We start from the raw sequence: 18,415 nt of genomic DNA on the forward strand, positions 1-18,415 counted from the left end.
GAGACACACGCCCATGTCTTTACCCGTGTGGACAAAAATAAGCTATTTACCAAGCCATTTTGCCACCCAAATTTGCATGTACCTACACAACCCAAATGACACCAATATAAAGCATAAATGAACATCTAATTTAGCCACAATTAAGGCTAATTCATACCATTTCCAATACTAACAACCAACAACCAACAAGCTTATAACTTATGTTTTACTCAATAAAAACATACCAAAACACTTATACAAATCAACTAACTAAGCCTTTACCAAACATTCATCATTTTGCACCAATTCACAAGCACCATTCAAATCTAATATCAACCATTTAACATTTACTATATTAATTTCCACAAGCCTCATAATATAAGTGATTCATATATCTATCCATGAACTCAAAATATCAACCATATATGCACATAACCAAATTCACTAAATTAAGCCAACTCTCATGGCTAAATTTACAAACCAAAACATATACATTTACAAGAAATTACAAATAACCAAAATCATTATCAACTCATAATCAAAATGACTCAAAATGCCTATACATGCCATATACTTAAATTACCAAGTTCATAGGTACCGAAAGATAGGTCGATAGTGTGAAGGGATCTCCGACATTTCCCGAATCTAAGCTAGCTTGTTAACACTATAAACACGGGAAAATAAATAAAGTAAGCTATAAAACTTAGTAAGCTCGTATGAAATAAACTTAATACAATCACATAAACATAATTCAATAATTTGAATACACCAATATGTAGCTTACATTAGCTAACAAACCTTTCAAATACTCATTCACAAAATTATATACTTTCATAATCATTTCTTTGATCCAACGCTAAAATAGTTTATGCACATACATGTATTATCTCGTGTCAATCTCATTCACATTCTTGTCTTTTATTTACCCGTTGAACCATTCGAAATAGAAGTCGGATACTCAAAGGTCTCCCACGATAAGTGCTTATACTATGGCCCGTAGCCAAATCAGGGTAACTTATCTTTGAAGTACTGATATCATGGCCCGAAGTTAAATCAGTCGATATGCATGGCCCGAAGCCAAATCGGTATACTCGTACCCGAAGTGCTATATCATGGCCCGAAGCCAACTCAATGTATCCTCTAATGACATGTCACTAGCATCCTAAACTATTACTAAGATTCAACTGAGATTTCAAATATCGAATCGTTGTCGAATCACTATCGTTCATGTCCACAGTCTCATATTCACAATTTATGCAATATCAAAGCATATGAAATAAAATTATATTGAAATTTATCACATACAAACTTACCTTGAATGTGGAAACGACGAAATAAGTCGATTAGTCGATAACTTTAGTTTTTCCCCAATTTAGATCCGAATTCTGCTTTTCTTAATCTAAATATATTCAAAATTAACTTATTTAACCATCTATTTATTCAATTCAATCCAAAATACACATTTGATCTATTTTACACATTAACCCCTAAACTTTCAAAATTTTACAATTTAATCCTTATTACACAAAATCACAAATTCATGCAAATTTCAAAACACCCATGCTTAGTAGAATTACCATTATACCCCTACAAGCCTATATTTTTCATTTATTTCATATTTCAACCACAAATTTTCAATATTTCTTAATTTAATCCCTATTTTGCATTTTCACTAAAAATCACTTAACAAAACTTGTATATTTATCAACAAGCATTTATAATCTATCAAGAAACTTCAAAATACACATGTATTCATCAATGACATCATTCAAAATCTTTAACATTTTTGCAAAATAGCCCTTGGGCTAGCTAGACCTAGCTGCAACGATCTCAAAAACGTAGAAATCATTAAAAACGGAACAAAAACCATACCTAAATGAGCATATGAAGCTTGGCCAAACCCTAGCCCTCTTTCTCCTTGTAAAATTCGGTTCGTAGTATTTTAGGAAGAAGATGAATATAAAAATTTAGGTTTTGTTTTATTTAATTAACCATTATTTACTAAATACCAAAATTAACGTTTAAAAAACTTATAAATTTCAAAATTACCAAGCCACTATCATCCACTAACATTTTTTTGGGCTATTTACCACATAAGGACCTTTATTTTAATATTCTATAGCCATTGACACCTTTAGCTAATAGAACTCCACTTTTACACTTACGTGATTTAGTCATTTTTATCAAATTGACCATTCAAATGATAAAATTTCTTAACAAAAATTTCACACAATCACTTAATCATGCTATAAACATTAAAATAATAATAACATAAATATTTTGACCTCGTATTTGTGGTCCTGAAACCACTATTCCAATTTGACTAAAAACAGGCTGTTACAACCCAATTTGTCAATGATAGCATTAGCTTTTTTTAAATAGTCTTGTTCTATGTTCTGCCATTTAGAGGAGTAGTCATCCTGGATTGAAAACAAATAATGTTTAGAACAAGTTCAACAACATTTATATTCCTAGTTTAAAACAAATTAGATTTACAAGAAGAGTCCTTGTTCATAATAAACTCTTTCAAGAAAACGATATCATCACATTGTAACTTTTATTCAAAATAATCTCTCCTAAAAACAATTATATTGAGAATAACTCTTGCTTAAAACAATCTTTATTTAGGAACAATTATTGCTAAAAACAACTTATCTTTAAGAACTTGTGCTCCAGAGATGTTTCACAAAGTACTACTTCACCAGAAAATTTTGAAATAACCTCGGATAAGACAAGATTCTTGTCATATCCTCTCCCTTAGGATGTTTTGAAGAGTTTAACTTAGTAGATCAAATATTGAGATAATTAAGAGATTTCTTTTTAATTTTATCATGTAATATTAAATGATTATTCTTTTCTTTCATAAACATAATGAATAATCATTATTAATATATATTTTTAGTTGAAGATCTCATTCATTACTCTTATTCAATATTTGCCAATTTTTATCATTTTCAAACCACTTTTAACCCATTCCTTAATTTTTTTTTCTCGACCATACAATTTTTCTCCGCCTTACAAAACCATTGTCTATTAGTATGCTTAGTATTACATGTTTTCTTTAATCTTCCTTTCTTAATTCACTTGTATGGAATGTTTTTTTTTTTTCACTAAAGAGTCTTTTGTACATAGTGAAGTTGATACTTAATTTAAGTAATATTTTAATATCGAGATTTACCGCTATAAAATGATAAATTAAAATTTAGTTCTTTTCATTTGATTAGTAGTTAAAACTCACAAAAAGAATATTTGATTATTATTTTCATTCATTTTAAGTTTGTTATTATATTTCAATTAGCATATTTTAATTATATGTAATAATTTAAATAATAATTTTTTAAGAAGTTTACAAGTATAATTATACAAATCACAACTAGTATATGTCCTATCATTTAAAACTAAAATCAATTCAATACAAAACACTACGGACTAGAAATCAAAATATATTCAAACATAAAATAAAAATAATTATTTGATTAATTAAAAAAAATAAGCACATAAATTAGGACACCATAAACGAAGATCATAATAGGAAAAACTTTTACATCGATCTAATGCTTTATTTCACAAAACTCATTGTAAACAATACATTAGGTTAAAGCATATGAATAGAGATTATATAGCAGATAATAGAAGACAACAAAGCAATATCTGTTTCGATTAACAGAATCTTAATTTAAGATTTATTCTGACTTGTATTATCATTTTATATATGTTGTAATCTCAAAATATTTGCCCCATCATCACTTATGCTTAACCTTTTTAACAAGAAAAAAAAGGAAATCACATAACAATAATTCATAACATTCAAAATAAAATTTCAAAACTGTGATTAATTAAGAAATATCAAAACATGCACATGCATATGTCTTTGCGACCACCTGAATTTATAACCATAATCTTTGATATAATATAGTGAATCTGTAATGTTAATTAATATTACGATTTAATTACAATGTGATCAGTCTTAGACGTTATATGCATCAATTAATCAAGTTTTTTCGTCTTTAAATTTTATAGAAGCTCTAACCGTAAACCAAATTAACTACTATTTATTAATTAATATAATTTTTAAAACTTAATTTCAAAATATTTCAACAATAATTGCACATATTGAAATCAAGGGATGTATCAATTCAAACTATGTGAAGAATTAATTAAATAATTATTTATCTGTAAACTTTAGAATGTTTTATTAAAAAATTATAAAAATAATCGTTAATTTTTTTACTAGAATATTATTTTTTAAAACAATAATTTAAATTTTTTTTATATTTTTTAATATCCAAATCACTGCTATTAAGATCCCGAAGTTAGAAAAAATCTTAATTTTATCATATTAATGTCTAACATGTTACTGCGAGATCCCAAATTATCACAATTTTGAGATAAAAGAAATTACTTTGAAATTTCGGAATTAGTTGCAATTTGATGATGATAAATTTGCTAAAAGATTTTTAATTAAATAACTATTATTTTATAATATTTAGGTAAGAAAAAAAAAAGTCGTAAACTGTGTGAATTTGGGCATTGGTTATATTTTGGCGCACAGTTTGGCATAAAATTTCTGGACCTACTTAGGTGATGTGAAGTTTCAACGAAATTTCGTGACCCATTACCGGACATTATCTCAAATTTCTAAGCATCATATTCATACGCGTCTTCGGGGTAGTTTCTTGGGCATTTTGGAGTGGCAAAGAACGGGAAATCCAGAACAAACACAGCTGGGGTCTGGAGGGCACGATTTCCTGGTGATTTCATTTACCCATATTTTTGTTTTCTAACACGCGGCACCCAGCTGTATGATCATTTTCTAAGTTGTTAGGATTGTGATTTTTGAGTCGGCAACTTAATAAATTGGCGTGATTTTGTTTTTCTTATTCACCAACTTGTTGGATTTCCCAACTTTACTGCATACCCTTGACTTGAGACCAGACCACACAATCTCCAGCTACCGTCATAGTGGACATTGGTTCCAACAAAGCCAATTCCTAATCCAATCGCACGCCTTGTCCTTTCACCACACAGTTTCCTGATTGAGTGAATGGCCCTACGAGGCTGGATATATTTACATTATCAATCAATATTACGATGCTAGTCATTAAAAATTTATCATGATAATATGTCAAACCAACAATCATCTTACCAGCTACTTACATTTCACGAGTGGAAATATTCTTAGGAGATCTTTATGATATAAAACATGTGGAAATATCTTAGTCCAAGTTGTAAGATTTAATTATGGCATTATGAAAATTTGAAAATTATTTTCGTTTATTTGAAATCAACTGTACACATATTGATTAAAATTCTTATTTAATATTGATATAGATTCAAATTTAACTTTTTATTTCTAATAATAAAACGCTGTAAATATATTTTCTTTCAACAAAACTATACACACATAAATACTCACATTAGAGTTTTCAAATATACATACACACTAAAATGTATGTATGTATATATATATTATCAGGAAAGCAAAAGAATTAAGTTAAATAGCAAAAAATGTCATAATAGATAACCTTCCTAACAGCGTTAGCATGCATAATGGACAAATTGCAATAAAATATAGTTAGAAGTGTTTAAGAATGTAGGTATAATTTGTGAAACTTTGATAATTTTTTTGTGCTTTTTATTGTTTATTTATTTATTTCTTAATATTTTCTAATGTATAATTAGAGTGATGGACCAATCAATCGAATATTGATTAATACGTAATCGATCGAACACTACTTGGTTTTCTTATACTTATATATAATATATACGCCGTCCTGTGTTAGTATTTGTTAGGCCTAGCCTCTTTATTCAATTCAATTAGATGTTAATTTAATGTAAATGAACCATAACTATGTAAACCTATTCCTAATAGATTGACCCCAAAATAGCATATCCAAATTATAAGAAATCCCATAGAAGCCACAAGTGCGGAATTTACACCTTCCAAATTTGTATTTGTTCGGGTATGGAAATAAATCGCGAATACGGTCCAAGTAATAAACGCCCAAGTTTCCTTGGGGTCCCAATTCCAATATGATCCCCACGCCTCATTAGCCCATACGGCTCCCGAAAGAATTCCTATGGTTAAAAAGATAAACCCGAGACTAATAATACGATAACTCCAACGATCCAATTGTTGAGTCAATTGATATCTGTAATAATTTTTAGAAGAAAGAAAATAAGTGTTTAGTAAAACATTGCTTCTTTCATTCATGTATTGGATTTTCCCAAACGAAAATGAAAAATTATTGTTTTCACCAATAATCTTTATGGCCTTTCGAAATGTAATGACTAGCTATTAAATTACATTGTAAGAAGATTTTATTGAGGAAGTTGAGAATTAAAAATTTTCTACTATAATAACTTACTTGTTGTCTTCTCTAATTTAGCCAACATATCAACACATCGATTACCTTCTTTAAACGTGTACTTCAACTGATATCAATGGAAATCAGCAAAGAGAATGATGCAACCATAAATAAGATTATGCAAGGAAGGATTAGTTAAACTCTGATTTTGAATTAAAGTAATAAACCCCCATAGTCCCGCTTGCAAATTTGTGATACGGGGAATATGGCGATAAGCTCCAGCTGCCCAGTATGTCGAAGGAGCATCCCTTTTTCAGCCCTCCCAAGATTAGCAGCCATTGCAGAACCATCCTTATTGAGTTTTTATCTTCCTTAAGGAGGTGGCTGCCAATTAAAATGCATATATAATTGTCTCCCAAAGTGGATTTTACAGTTATGGATAAATAAACATATTTTCAAAATTTTTCGTAACTGAACGAATTACGAATTTACAATAAATTGTAGCAAAGTTAGCTTTTAGTTTTAGGATACTAAAACCCAACCTTAGATCTCATATATACATATATTATAAGGTACAAAAACATTTAAGAAAACAATTTTATATGGTATATATGGTTACTTTTGTGACAAATAGATTGTCACATTGTTTCACACATCATCATCTTTTATATTATAAAAGCGGATTCGTAATTAAAAAATATATAAATTATTTAAATCGCACCTTAAATAGTTAATAACACTTTTAATATTTTAATATTAATCCATTAACAACTAAAAAAAAAAGAAGAATTTTACGTAATTATTTACAAAAGAGTTATTTAGAAAATTCTAATCAATTTTAAAATATTTAATTTGTGAAATATTATGCATAAATTTCTTTTATCATCTTTTACAAAAAAAAATTATACAAAAATTATAAAATGATTTAATATATTTTTGTTGAGGGGAAATGACTCTGACCGTTTTGTTTCCTTACTTCAAGTAAAGCGTGGAACATTTAAATTCATTAAAAAATATTTTATCATTTTGATTCAAGCCCTAAAAGAACAAAAATATTATAATTTAACTAGCAAAGGGAAAGAAACTAGTTTGAAGCAAGATGAAAGATGAAGCCTACAATTTTTGTATATTGGTTGTAAATGATGGAAATGAAAGACCATCACAAGAACAATACTTATACAACAATGAAATAATTAAGCATAATTGACGTAAATTAACAAATTAATGGTTAAAAAAATCTTTCTCTTCAAGTACTAGCGTAATTATTCATTCATAAATTTACAAAAAACAAAAATAAAAAAAAATAAAAAGGGTAATAGTTCCTAGCCGACAACATAGATCAGTTGCTTAAATTCCACTAAATTTCAAGCATTGATGACGACCTCTATATATTAATGGTAAGGAGAGGTAGCTTGGATTCGCGTCTTTCGTTTCTGGAGGAACCGTTGAAGCGATCTCTTCATGGAAAGCGCTGTGTTTGGGCATTTCACCTGAGATTTTAACGTCGGCGACACCGGTTCCCATCCCGTTGGACTTTTCATTCTTTCATCTCTTTCCCGGTTTGCTAACATTAGAATGGCTTTTGCCTGCAATTTCATGTGCAAATATTTATCAACAAAACTGACCCACCATATCCTTATATCATAAATCTCAGAATATATATGGAGTTGTTTTAGTGAATCATGTTCATGGATTTAGGATTCAATAAATTAATATAAGAGTTTTTAAATCTGATTTAAGTGTCATGCCATTAAATTCGTGGTTAATTAAAATGAAATCATCTTAAAAGTTTATTAGGATTACAATGGCAAATTAAATCATAATTTCGTATTTAAGTAACTAGGTTATTACAAAAAGTAGAGATTTTTATGATTCACAAGTGAAGAAAACGTGATATAACATTTCCAGTAGTCATATAGAAATCTTCTTCACCATTCTTTTGTTTTTCTTCATCCAATTCCAATGCATTTATTTCCTAAAGTTTCTCAAGTAAAACGGAATCCTAACCTGAAGCTCTGTAACATCAGATACGCAAACTCTTCCATTGTAGAAAATTGTTAGCTGTTGCTGCTGGGTTTTTGGGCTTTCGATTCTTTCTTCCATCCTTCAATCACCAAAAAGCGAAAAAAAAAATCAGTTATATTATTCATTTCGTTAAATACTTATCAATGTTGATGCGAAAAACGAATGCCTACAGCCGACATAAATAAAGAGAAGAAAAGGGAAGTACTTACATGTCGTGACTGTCGCTGGGATAACTAGAAGGAAGAAGACGAAGTTCCAAGTTGCAGTTTCGTCTCATTTTTATATATAAAAAGAAGTCTGTTTTAAACTAAAGCTGTTATTAAAAACTTTGGGTGGTTTAGGGAAGAAGCTGAAGAGATGAAATATAGAAAGAGAAGAAGAAAATGATACTATGTTGGGGGATAAGATGAAGAAGAAGAAGAAGAAGAAGAAGGGGTTAAATATAAAGGAAAGGTGGTGGGGTGGGCATTGAAAGCTATGTTAAACACGCAATGCACAAAAAACGCGACACACAATACAACCCATTAAGAAATCAAAATAAAACAAAACAGCTCTAAATTTTTTGAATTTAAGCACGTGGAAAACGCTCTTCTTATTTCCTAACTTCTTTTTCCATTGTTTCACAAACCTACAAAACGGCTACTTTTTCCTGTTTTTCCTCCTTTTTAATAAAACTACTATGCTAATCGATAACCTCATTTTCCTGATTTGCTTTTTTAAAAGTCGGCATTACTTTTTCTTAACAAAAATGTTTTTTTCATGAAAATTAAATTGCCTTTTCATGTGTTGATAATGAAATTTTAGATTACAGTAACAGGATAAAAGGGTATATTTATACTCCATCAGTTAATCCAAAATCAATAAAGGTATCAATTTTTTTTAATTTTTAATATTTTTATTAAATCAAAATTTTATTAATTGAAGTTTTCGAATCTGGATTAAATCATTAATTCAATTAAATAAAAAAATAAAATACCGGCCATGTGAAGGGGGGAAATTTTTAATGGTAGACGTATTGACATTTACGGAAACGATGTATTACTTCAATTAGATGACACAGAAATGGGTTGGGTTTTTCTTTTGGGGATGGTTTTTTGTTTGACATTTGGGTTGTGTTATTAATATTAGCCTTTCTAAGCTACCAAATTAACTAAAGAATTAATGTAGAAGATAAACAGACAACAATTTTAAAAACTTTGTTTTAGTCGGTTGCTTATAACATAATTATTTTTATAATTAATTTCAGAGTGAGATTAAAAATAATTTTCGAAAAATAATTTTTAAAATTTAGATTGATTATTTAAAAAAATAAATATTTTTAGTGTTCGATGATCCTAGGTAAAAGATACTTTATATTTGGTAATTTTATTGAAATTATTTTGTAAAATTTGTTCGATATGAAACAGATACAATATAAATATATTTGCTATAAAATATTATAATAATATTTTCTTTCAACGGTCAAAATTAATTTATAATAAGATAATAATTTATAACAATAAACATCATATATAAACTTAATAAAGAATATCTAATTTGATAATAAAAAATATTATACATAAACTTAATAATAAGCAATGCTTAATTAAAACTTCATTTAAATTATATATTACATATATGAGGCTGAATAGTGATGCATTAGAGTTAGAAGTGAAGCTAAAGATGATTTAAACAAATACTTATATTTATATAATTAAAATATTCATATTTTATATTATAAAATATGATTATTAATATTAATATTAATATTAATATTTTAAATATATATTAAGAATCTTATTTATAATTATTATTATTAAATTTTAAAATTGTAATATTAAATTTTATTTTTTGTTTACTTGTAAGTCATTTATAATTAATCAATATATTTTTCATGAAATAAACATAAAAATGTAAAAATTATTTTATATAAGTTATTTTCTGTAAAATAAGTGGATCCTTAAATGCTACGTAAATCCGTTAGAAGTAAGTTTATATATATAGATGGTTAAAATAATGAAAAACAAAAAGCCTATTTTTCTTCTTCTCAAAAAAAAAATTATTATCGAATGAAATTTAGATATTTTATTGTATGACTGAATTTAATAGCTTTATTGTACGGATTATAAGAAACGGTTGTTCCAACGTTATGTTTTCTGTTTAGCGACGATAAAATCCTTTTTGACTTTACGTATTAACTACTATTCCTTTTTACTTTTTACTTTTTACTTTTATCATGCTCGTGTCACCATATTGACCATATATTTGTAATTATGGGGGAAGACAAAGAGGAGCATCCTACCTTTGCTCTCTTGCTCTTTAGGATCGTTTAGGTATTTACTATTTCGAATTGAAGTATTTAATTAATTATTTTGCTTCAAAAAGGGTGATGTTCAATTTATTTTTAAAATCTGAATATATTTGTTTCCTTCCTATTTATGGGTCCATGAGATCGTTGTTAGTTTATTTTCAAAATGAGGGGAAAAAACATTTTTTTTCCAAAAAAAAAAATCAAATTGTAAAAGTCCATTTTGCCCGGGCCCATACCAATAAAATAACAAAACCCAATAAACCAAATAAATAAAGTCCAAAGTACAAAACCTAAATACAAATACCCAAAACCCAGTTACAACCAGACCCACTACCTAAACACTAAAAAAAACCAACACCAGCCCAAAACAGTGAAGCCCGATAGGCCCAAGTCTCCAAATTTTTTGGAAAGCCAGAAACCCTAGGGTTTCTGGCGCCGTTGCCCCATACACTGCTCCACTATAGCGGCCCCATACCCCCACGCGTCTGACACCATCTGCCGCTGCATGCTCCTCCTCCACTACCAGCACCTCCATGCCCTGCAAGATCAAGACAAAAAAACAGGATAGAATAATAGAAAAAGGATGTAAAAATGGGTTATAAAACCCGAAATGAAGGACTGAACAGAGGGGTTTTTTTTTGGGTTCTTCTTCTTTTTTTGTTTGTTTTTTTCGGCATTTGAATACAAAAAAACAGAAGTTAGAGTTTTTAAAAAAATACATAGGTCTCAGTACTGAGATAGCAAGCATTCGGAAAAAAGGAAAGGCAAACGGAAAAGGTTACTTTTTTTTCGATTTCTATATACATATCTATACATTTTTAAAGTTAATATAAACCTAAAATCTATATATTCTAAGACCAAGAACAAATAACAAAAAAAATAACAAAATTTACCTTTCCGGCCACCGCGTGCGGTGGCCGGCGCCGGCGCCGGCGAGCCTCCGGTGGCCGTCCGGTGACCCCCCCTTGGCCGGAAATTGCTCCGTGCCCTCCCTCTCCCTCTTTCTTTCTTTTTTTTCCTCACCTGGTCTCAAATGAATTTTTCAAAAAAACTTAGCTTTTATAGGGGACCAAAACGCACCGTTTTGGTCCCCCTGTTTAATGATAAAACGACGTCGTTTCGGACGTGGGGCGGGTCGACCCGACCCGCACCAGGGCAGGATCCGCGTGTTTTTGAGCGGAAGGGCTATTTGCGCAATTGGCCCTTCCGCATTTTTTATATTTCGCAATCAAGTTATTCGTTGTTTATAAATTGACCCTGAAATCTATTACACTTTGCGATTTAGTCCCCCTTCCAACGGTGTCGTTTCAAGTGTTTGGATAAATTACTTATTTGATCCCCCATAGTTTAACGCGCGTTCTGATAAGTCCATTCTCCTTTAATTTCTTTCAAAATTCGCCCCAAAGATTTGGTTTTAATCCAATCTCATCCCTTTTTCATCTATTTTTTTCCTTAAATTTCATAATATTTTTGCTGTTTAATTCAATTTTAAATATTAATTGTTATATATATAATATTATTATCATTGTTGTTTTATTATTATTGTATTATATTTAACTATATATATATTTTGTTTCGTTTCTACTATTATATACATATATTATATATTCTTTAATATTAATATTTGTTCACATATTTCATTACGTATATATATAGGTATTTTTGTGTATATGGTATTATTTTCATGTATTCATTTATTTATATCATTTTTTTAAATAATTATATTAAGTATACACTTGTAAATATCGTGCTATTCGTATATTTCCCATTATCTCATACAAATATCTTTGCATTATTCGTCATATATTTCTTTCATTTTTATGTATATGTTTTTAGATATCACAACATTTATATATTTTCGCATTATGTTACGTATACATTTTTTATCTTTACTATTGTGATTATTAGTATATGTTTTTGTATTTATGAATATATCTTTAATACATATAAGTATATATTTATTATTAATAGATGTTTTCAACATTATTATTATGTATATTATGTGAATATTTTAACATTATATTATATATGTATTTATATATATTACGCATATATATATACCCTTTTTTAATATTATATTTTTACATATATATGTAGATATACCTACTTATACCTACTTAAATATGTTTTTTCACATTTCATAATTCTTATATACTTACATATATTTATGCATATTTTACATCATATACATACTTATATATTTTATACTCTTAAAAATGCTTTTTGTATATTTCACATATTTTATAATTCACATACATATATTTTATATTATCACGATTTGTAAATATATAAATACACATTTACATTTTTTATAATATTTACCGATTTTATATATATGTACATACTTATCTATGTTTTCATATTCTGTAATTCATATATATTTCTCATTTTATGGTTTTAAATTATACATGCATATATATATATACATTTTTTTACATAATTGTATTTATTGTCATCATTGTTATTTGGTGTTTGTTTATTTATCCATGTACACTTGTGCTTTTTCTAAAATGTTAGTTCTATTTATTTATTTGTATGCTTTGTTTATGTAATCGCCTCGTCATTTCATTTTGCCTATTGCATTGTTGTTACTCATTTTACTTTGCTCACCTTGTCGTATTCGTTATTGTTTTGTCAAGCATTGACACTAAACACCAAAAGGAAAATTTTTCTAAATAAGGCAATATTTCGCGTTTGGAAACTCGAGAAAACGTGCCCTAACGTGCTGGGTTTCGATTTCTCGTTTGACTAAATAGCCAAATATCCTCTTAAAGCTTCAAAGCATGGTTTCATTAAACTATAAGGTGATCTTGGTTTCGATGGTTTAGAGTATCGTGTCCTAACGTGCTGGATGTGATATTCCTTCGGAACAAGAGAATCTTATGTTTCAATTCACGATATCAGATTTTCTTTTAAGGATCGCATTTTTTTTAAACTCTTCAAATTTTCAATTTTCGACACTAAGACACTAATTAATCAACTAGGTACCAATTTTGGGCGTATCGAGGGTGCTAATCCTTCCTCGTGCGTAACCGGCTCCCGAACTCATTTTTCTGAATTTCGTAGACCAAAATCGTTGTTTTAATAAAATTAAATCATTTATTAAAAACAACCACTTTTTGAGGTGACCCGATCACACCTCGTCAAAAAAGGATTGGTGGCGACTCCCGTTTTCATTCTTTTTAAATCCAAGTCGACCCCGTTTTCATCCAAAAAAATGGTGTCAACACAAATGATAACATCGCTACTGGGTGAAATTCTCTTTTTTTGACATACAATGCGTGGAATACAATGAACCCAACAATGACTACCATATGCTTTTTGCTATTATCACTTTCATTGGAAATACAAGTTAAAAATAACTTGGAGACAGATATGGGAGTGATTTTTACTTCATAAGTTATTTTATTATTAGAATATAAAAGTATTAATAGACCCGAATTACATCCGCTCAAGATCCAATTTCTTTTTTTTTTAAATAAGACCCGAGCCTAATTACATGGCTCATTTTATTGTTCAAAGAAAAAACTCTGTAACCAAGTTAAATTAGGTTGAGAGATTAAAAATTAAGCCCAAACCTCACCCAAGTTAAATTAGTGATTTTGTTGGAATTTAATATTTTACTATTGATAAATATAATGACACCCGAATCTGAATCTAAATCTTCAAAATGTGGCATGAAAGAAAATTAAAATAAACATGGGATCATATTTATAACATCAAATAAAATGGGTTAGACTCTGATACGATGGCTTTCTTATTTTCTTTATGCCATTTTGATTAAAGAAAATAAAAACGAGAAAAATTATGAGTTTAGACCTTATATTATTACAACTAGACAATAAACGAGTCAATATTACATATATAAGTGGACATATAAATGTAACAAGACAATGATATGGTGTCACATTTTAACTGATATGTCAAATTAAATAAAATAGCTGAGGATAAACTCCCAAACTTAGAATATTTGAATTCATCATAATATAAAAAAGGAAAAGAAATGCAAGATTGCATGGAAAATGCTACAACTCAGAAACGTTATTTTAAAAACAAAAACTGTCATAAAGTTAGGAAAATCTTTATTGCATGAAATTTGTGGGAAACGATATTTGAATGAAACAGCTTTAACCAGAACAAAATTTAATATTTAAATTATACTTTTTTGAAAAATTAAAGTTGAAATAGAAATGCAATGAAAATACCAATATATTAATATATTTTTTTTAAAATCAAATTCACTCGTAACATTAACTCAATAGCGAAATGATTTGATTTGATAACAATAGCAGCAGTCTAAAGAGAACATTAGAGCTAATAGATTCATCCTACGCTAAAATAAAATAAAATAAAAATTCAAGAGGACCAAATTAACCAAGTCGTACTAAGCTGAAAAATAAAATAAATTAGGATAAATGACTGGTACTGCAGTTTAACCCCCCACATTTGCAGATGCCTTTGTCCACTTGTTTGTGTCTTGCATTGCTTGATTACACACAGCTGAAGGCACCACCTCGATCACTAAAGTTCGCAACTCTTCAAGATGTCGAAGCCAAGGGTGATACTGCCACAGCCAGGATGTGTTGTTTTTATACCTAAAGAAATTTATTTATTATATTAATGGTAGTATTTGGTTCATATTGATTTTTTTTTATTTTTTTTTTAAGTTACAACTTATAATCAGAATACTGACTGAACTCAAATTGACAAAATAGGATGCATTTCAGAATAGTAATCAACTTGAAGAACCGGTAATATTAAGTCACTGTTAAAGTCTATGATATGCACGTTGGATAGACAATGGTCTATGAAGTAAAACAAATATTTTTAACATAAAATTCAAGCAGTAAACTTGACTGTCATTATATTTAGCCATTTAAGCTCTTCAATAGCTAAATTTTTCTGCTTATAAGTTGCCCTAGTTCATGACAATTAATTACCATATCGATATCCAACACCAGTCTTGAATAGAATCATTAGTTCTTTTGTTTGGCATGCAAGCTCGACATTTGTTTGTAACAATGCATAATGGGCTCACAATGATGAGAAAAAAGCTCACCCTTAGCGTTCAACACCATGGCCATTTAGCATCTTTCCATACAAAAAATCGTTCCCCATGATATCTCTCAGCCTCAGTTGCTGAATCACTTCCTCCGACCTGCATCTGTTCATCTTTGTTCTGTCTCAATCCCGGACAGCATTGCAGTTTCCTATCGCGATTCAAAGCTTCCTCCCTGTATGATGGGTTAGTGTACCTTGGATGTTGTATGAATGACACATTTTTCCACCATAGTTTCAGAGCCTGAAAAAAAGAAACAATGTGATCGAGAATGCGCACACTATTAAATTGTAATGCATCTAGCAAATGCATTTCAATCCAACCTCCAGCAGGTTGAATGACTTGATAGGATGTACGTTCCTAATGGGAACTGTAAAACCAATGGCCACTCAACCTCTGGGGCATATCCAAATAAAACAGAGTCCAGCTGCAAAAGTAATAAACTGATCTTAAATTTCTAAGCAACCGGTGACAAACATTCAAAGTGAACCTTCTGTTGAAGGCATCCAAAAGCATAGTAGTTTGCACTCAAGATGCTATTTACTAATGCTGATTATATCAACTCAGCACTCAGATAATAAGGCAGAGTCTAGAAGTGCAGAAAAGTTGTAACATAGGTGATAGGCCTTGCGGTAAGTGCATGTATTTACACATTAATAGCTTAGATGATCAAGAAACATCATCAGTTATAGTTCAAATAAACAATTGAATAAGCTTGTGACTAATGAGTATGGTCCTCTTTCAAACTTGAAAAAAGCAGCTAACACCAAGGTTACTGATTGAAAGATGGCAACAATTGCTAGCAACATATTGAACCAAGGTTACTGATCAAAAGCAGGCAATCTCACATGATAATTCCATATTCAATGATGTTTTATTTTAAAGTAAAATGAATATGTAAGAATAAGGAACCCGACTAGCCTGCCCAATTCATAAAATTGTTTTAGAGAAACAAAGGAAAATAAAAGTGCAGAAAAACAACTGTATTATCACCCGAAGGCTGAAGCAAATTAACCAAGTTGAGTTCATATTAAGGTCAAGAGCCCGACCCACACTAGAGTTGAGCATTGTTGAGTTCCACTTACATGCCAATATATCCACAGGGCAACTTTATGAGGCATCAACCAGAAATATAGTGCATGATCATGCACTGATTCCAGGGAGACTCTTTTTGCTTTCAAGGTGGCCAGAAAATAATCACCAAGCTCAGGGTGTTGTACGGAAATTGTAACTAGTAAATTTTGACCAGGAGCATTTGCTCTAAGGCTCCAACTCCCAAGCATATCCTGCACATTTTTTTCCAAAGATGCTTACATGGTTGGAGAAAACACAATTCTTGATAAAACAAAGGATGAAACAAGGAATCCCCAAATATTACACTATAGAATCGATCTGGAAAATTAAATCATCTACACCAATAAATCGCTATTTTCATATATTTTAATTGGCATAAAATTTATAGAGGAATTTGGCATCACTTGTTTATAAATCCAACAACGGAAACAACTGAAGTCATTATGAGATGAGAACCTTCCAAAACCTTACTTTAATGGATCTCCCTATTGTCAGTCACAGTAGGATTCCCAGTACAAACAAATGCATAAGCACACCTGAACGCAACCATGCTTAATTTTATTTTTAGGCTTGCTTAAATGTTCTCTTTCCGTCTTTCATACTCGAATTTACTTTCACAGGGCAAACTCTGTTTGTGTGGAGTGCCAACAACACAGTTTTTGAGTTGACACCTTATTTGCGTTTCGCTAAATAAATTCCCAACCCCAACAAATTGAGCAAACTTCCGAGTTCTGAATGGTATGTGAAAATATATAGAGAGAGACACACGCACACTGCAAAATCATGAAATGGATGAAACTAGAACCTACCATGAAAGGGCTGACATGCAATGGTTTTGCCACTAAATCAGAATTCGGGTCGAAAACAAATGATACTCTTTCGCCCCAGGGTGTATTAGTCACCTAACACGTTAAATCAACAAGGATGTCAGCAACCGAAGTACTCAAAACTTTTCGTACAAAAATGGCACTTTTCATACTCAAAACTTTCTATAACGTAACTGGAAGTAATTTTTAAAGCAAAATTATACTAGCTCGTATTTATGTTTCCTAAAATTCTCCTCCCATTTGGGGGAAATTCAACATAGAAAATACAAACCTCAGCAATGCATTTTTTAAGAAGCTTATCGGTTCCCTCCGAATCATAGCAGTAATATAAACTCAACGGATTTTGTTCATACCCCACGCTTGGAGGAATTGTTAGTAGAAAACTGTCGCAATAATTTCATCAAAACACTAAAACAATTGAGATTTTAAAAGAAAAAAAGAGTTGACAAAAAGAGAGGGTAAGAAAATTCAGGAGCTTACACTGGGCCATCAGTTTTGGTAATCCTACGAGCCTCGTCGGCGGAGAGGTGGTAAGGTGGCGTGTTGGGAGCGTGATCGAGGTCGAAGAGAGCATAGCGGACGGAGTAACGGAAAGAGTGGCGGACGGGACGGCGACGCTCGTGCCATACTGTACCTTCGTAGAGTGAAACGGGTTCAAATTGGGAGGTGGAGAGAGGAACACGGTGGCGCGTGAGGAGGAAGCGGAAGGGAAGGAGGAGAGAGAGTGTGAGGGAAGTGAAAAATGTGGATAGGATGGAGCATAAGAGATAGAAGACTTCCATTTTCCCGTTAAGAACTTTGATTTTACTTGGTGGTTGGTCACTTCGTGTGTTTCACAGCTGCCTTTTGGATT

The 18,415-nt window shown here is 30.3% G+C and overlaps 2 protein-coding genes across 3 annotated transcripts; both read right to left on the reverse strand.

Moving 5' to 3' along the window:
- Nucleotides 1–7,387: 7,387 nt before the first annotated feature.
- On the reverse strand, nt 7,388–8,809 carry LOC107913604 (protein TIFY 5A). Its single transcript, XM_016842251.2, has 3 exons — nt 8,522–8,809; nt 8,295–8,391; nt 7,388–7,873 (listed from the first exon to the last, which is right to left on the reverse strand). The coding sequence occupies exons 1-3, from the start codon at nt 8,587–8,589 to the stop codon at nt 7,679–7,681; spliced, it is 360 nt and encodes a 119-aa protein (XP_016697740.1). The 5' UTR covers nt 8,590–8,809; the 3' UTR covers nt 7,388–7,678.
- Nucleotides 8,810–14,794: 5,985 nt separating this feature from the next.
- Nucleotides 14,795–18,415, reverse strand: LOC107911179 (uncharacterized). 2 transcript variants are annotated; one of them, XM_041113549.1, is made up of 6 exons: nt 18,043–18,415; nt 17,834–17,945; nt 17,545–17,637; nt 16,747–16,947; nt 15,662–15,904; nt 14,795–15,166 (listed from the first exon to the last, which is right to left on the reverse strand). In XM_041113549.1, exons 1-5 carry the CDS (start codon nt 18,342–18,344, stop codon nt 15,671–15,673), a joined length of 942 nt encoding a protein of 313 aa, XP_040969483.1. In that variant the 5' UTR covers nt 18,345–18,415; the 3' UTR covers nt 14,795–15,166; nt 15,662–15,670. The 2 variants fall into 2 exon arrangements, with proteins under 2 accessions (XP_040969483.1, XP_016694549.2); XM_016839060.2 differs by having other exon boundaries at nt 14,795–15,197.

The sequence above is a fragment of the Gossypium hirsutum genome, chromosome A05, assembly GCF_007990345.1.
Source record: "Gossypium hirsutum isolate 1008001.06 chromosome A05, Gossypium_hirsutum_v2.1, whole genome shotgun sequence".
In the NCBI taxonomy this organism is placed as follows: domain Eukaryota; kingdom Viridiplantae; phylum Streptophyta; class Magnoliopsida; order Malvales; family Malvaceae; genus Gossypium; species Gossypium hirsutum.

Bases quoted from the DNA above. Each gene is read 5' to 3' on its own strand.
- LOC107911179 (XM_041113549.1), bottom strand. From the start codon at position 18,344: ATGGAAGTCTTCTATCTCTTATGCTCCATCCTATCCACATTTTTCACT. The intron at 17,638-17,833 runs GTTTGTATTTTC...TTAACGTGTTAG, and splicing joins TTAAAAAATGCATTGCTGAG to GTGACTAATACACCCTGGGG. The intron at 15,905-16,746 runs GTAAGTGGAACT...TCTTTTTTTCAG, and splicing joins CCCTGTGGATATATTGGCAT to GCTCTGAAACTATGGTGGAA.
- LOC107913604 (XM_016842251.2), bottom strand. From the start codon at position 8,589: ATGAGACGAAACTGCAACTTGGAACTTCGTCTTCTTCCTTCTAGTTAT. The intron at 8,392-8,521 runs GTAAGTACTTCC...TGGTGATTGAAG, and splicing joins CCCAGCGACAGTCACGACAT to GATGGAAGAAAGAATCGAAA. The intron at 7,874-8,294 runs GTTAGGATTCCG...ATGAAATTGCAG, and splicing joins CTGATGTTACAGAGCTTCAG to GCAAAAGCCATTCTAATGTT.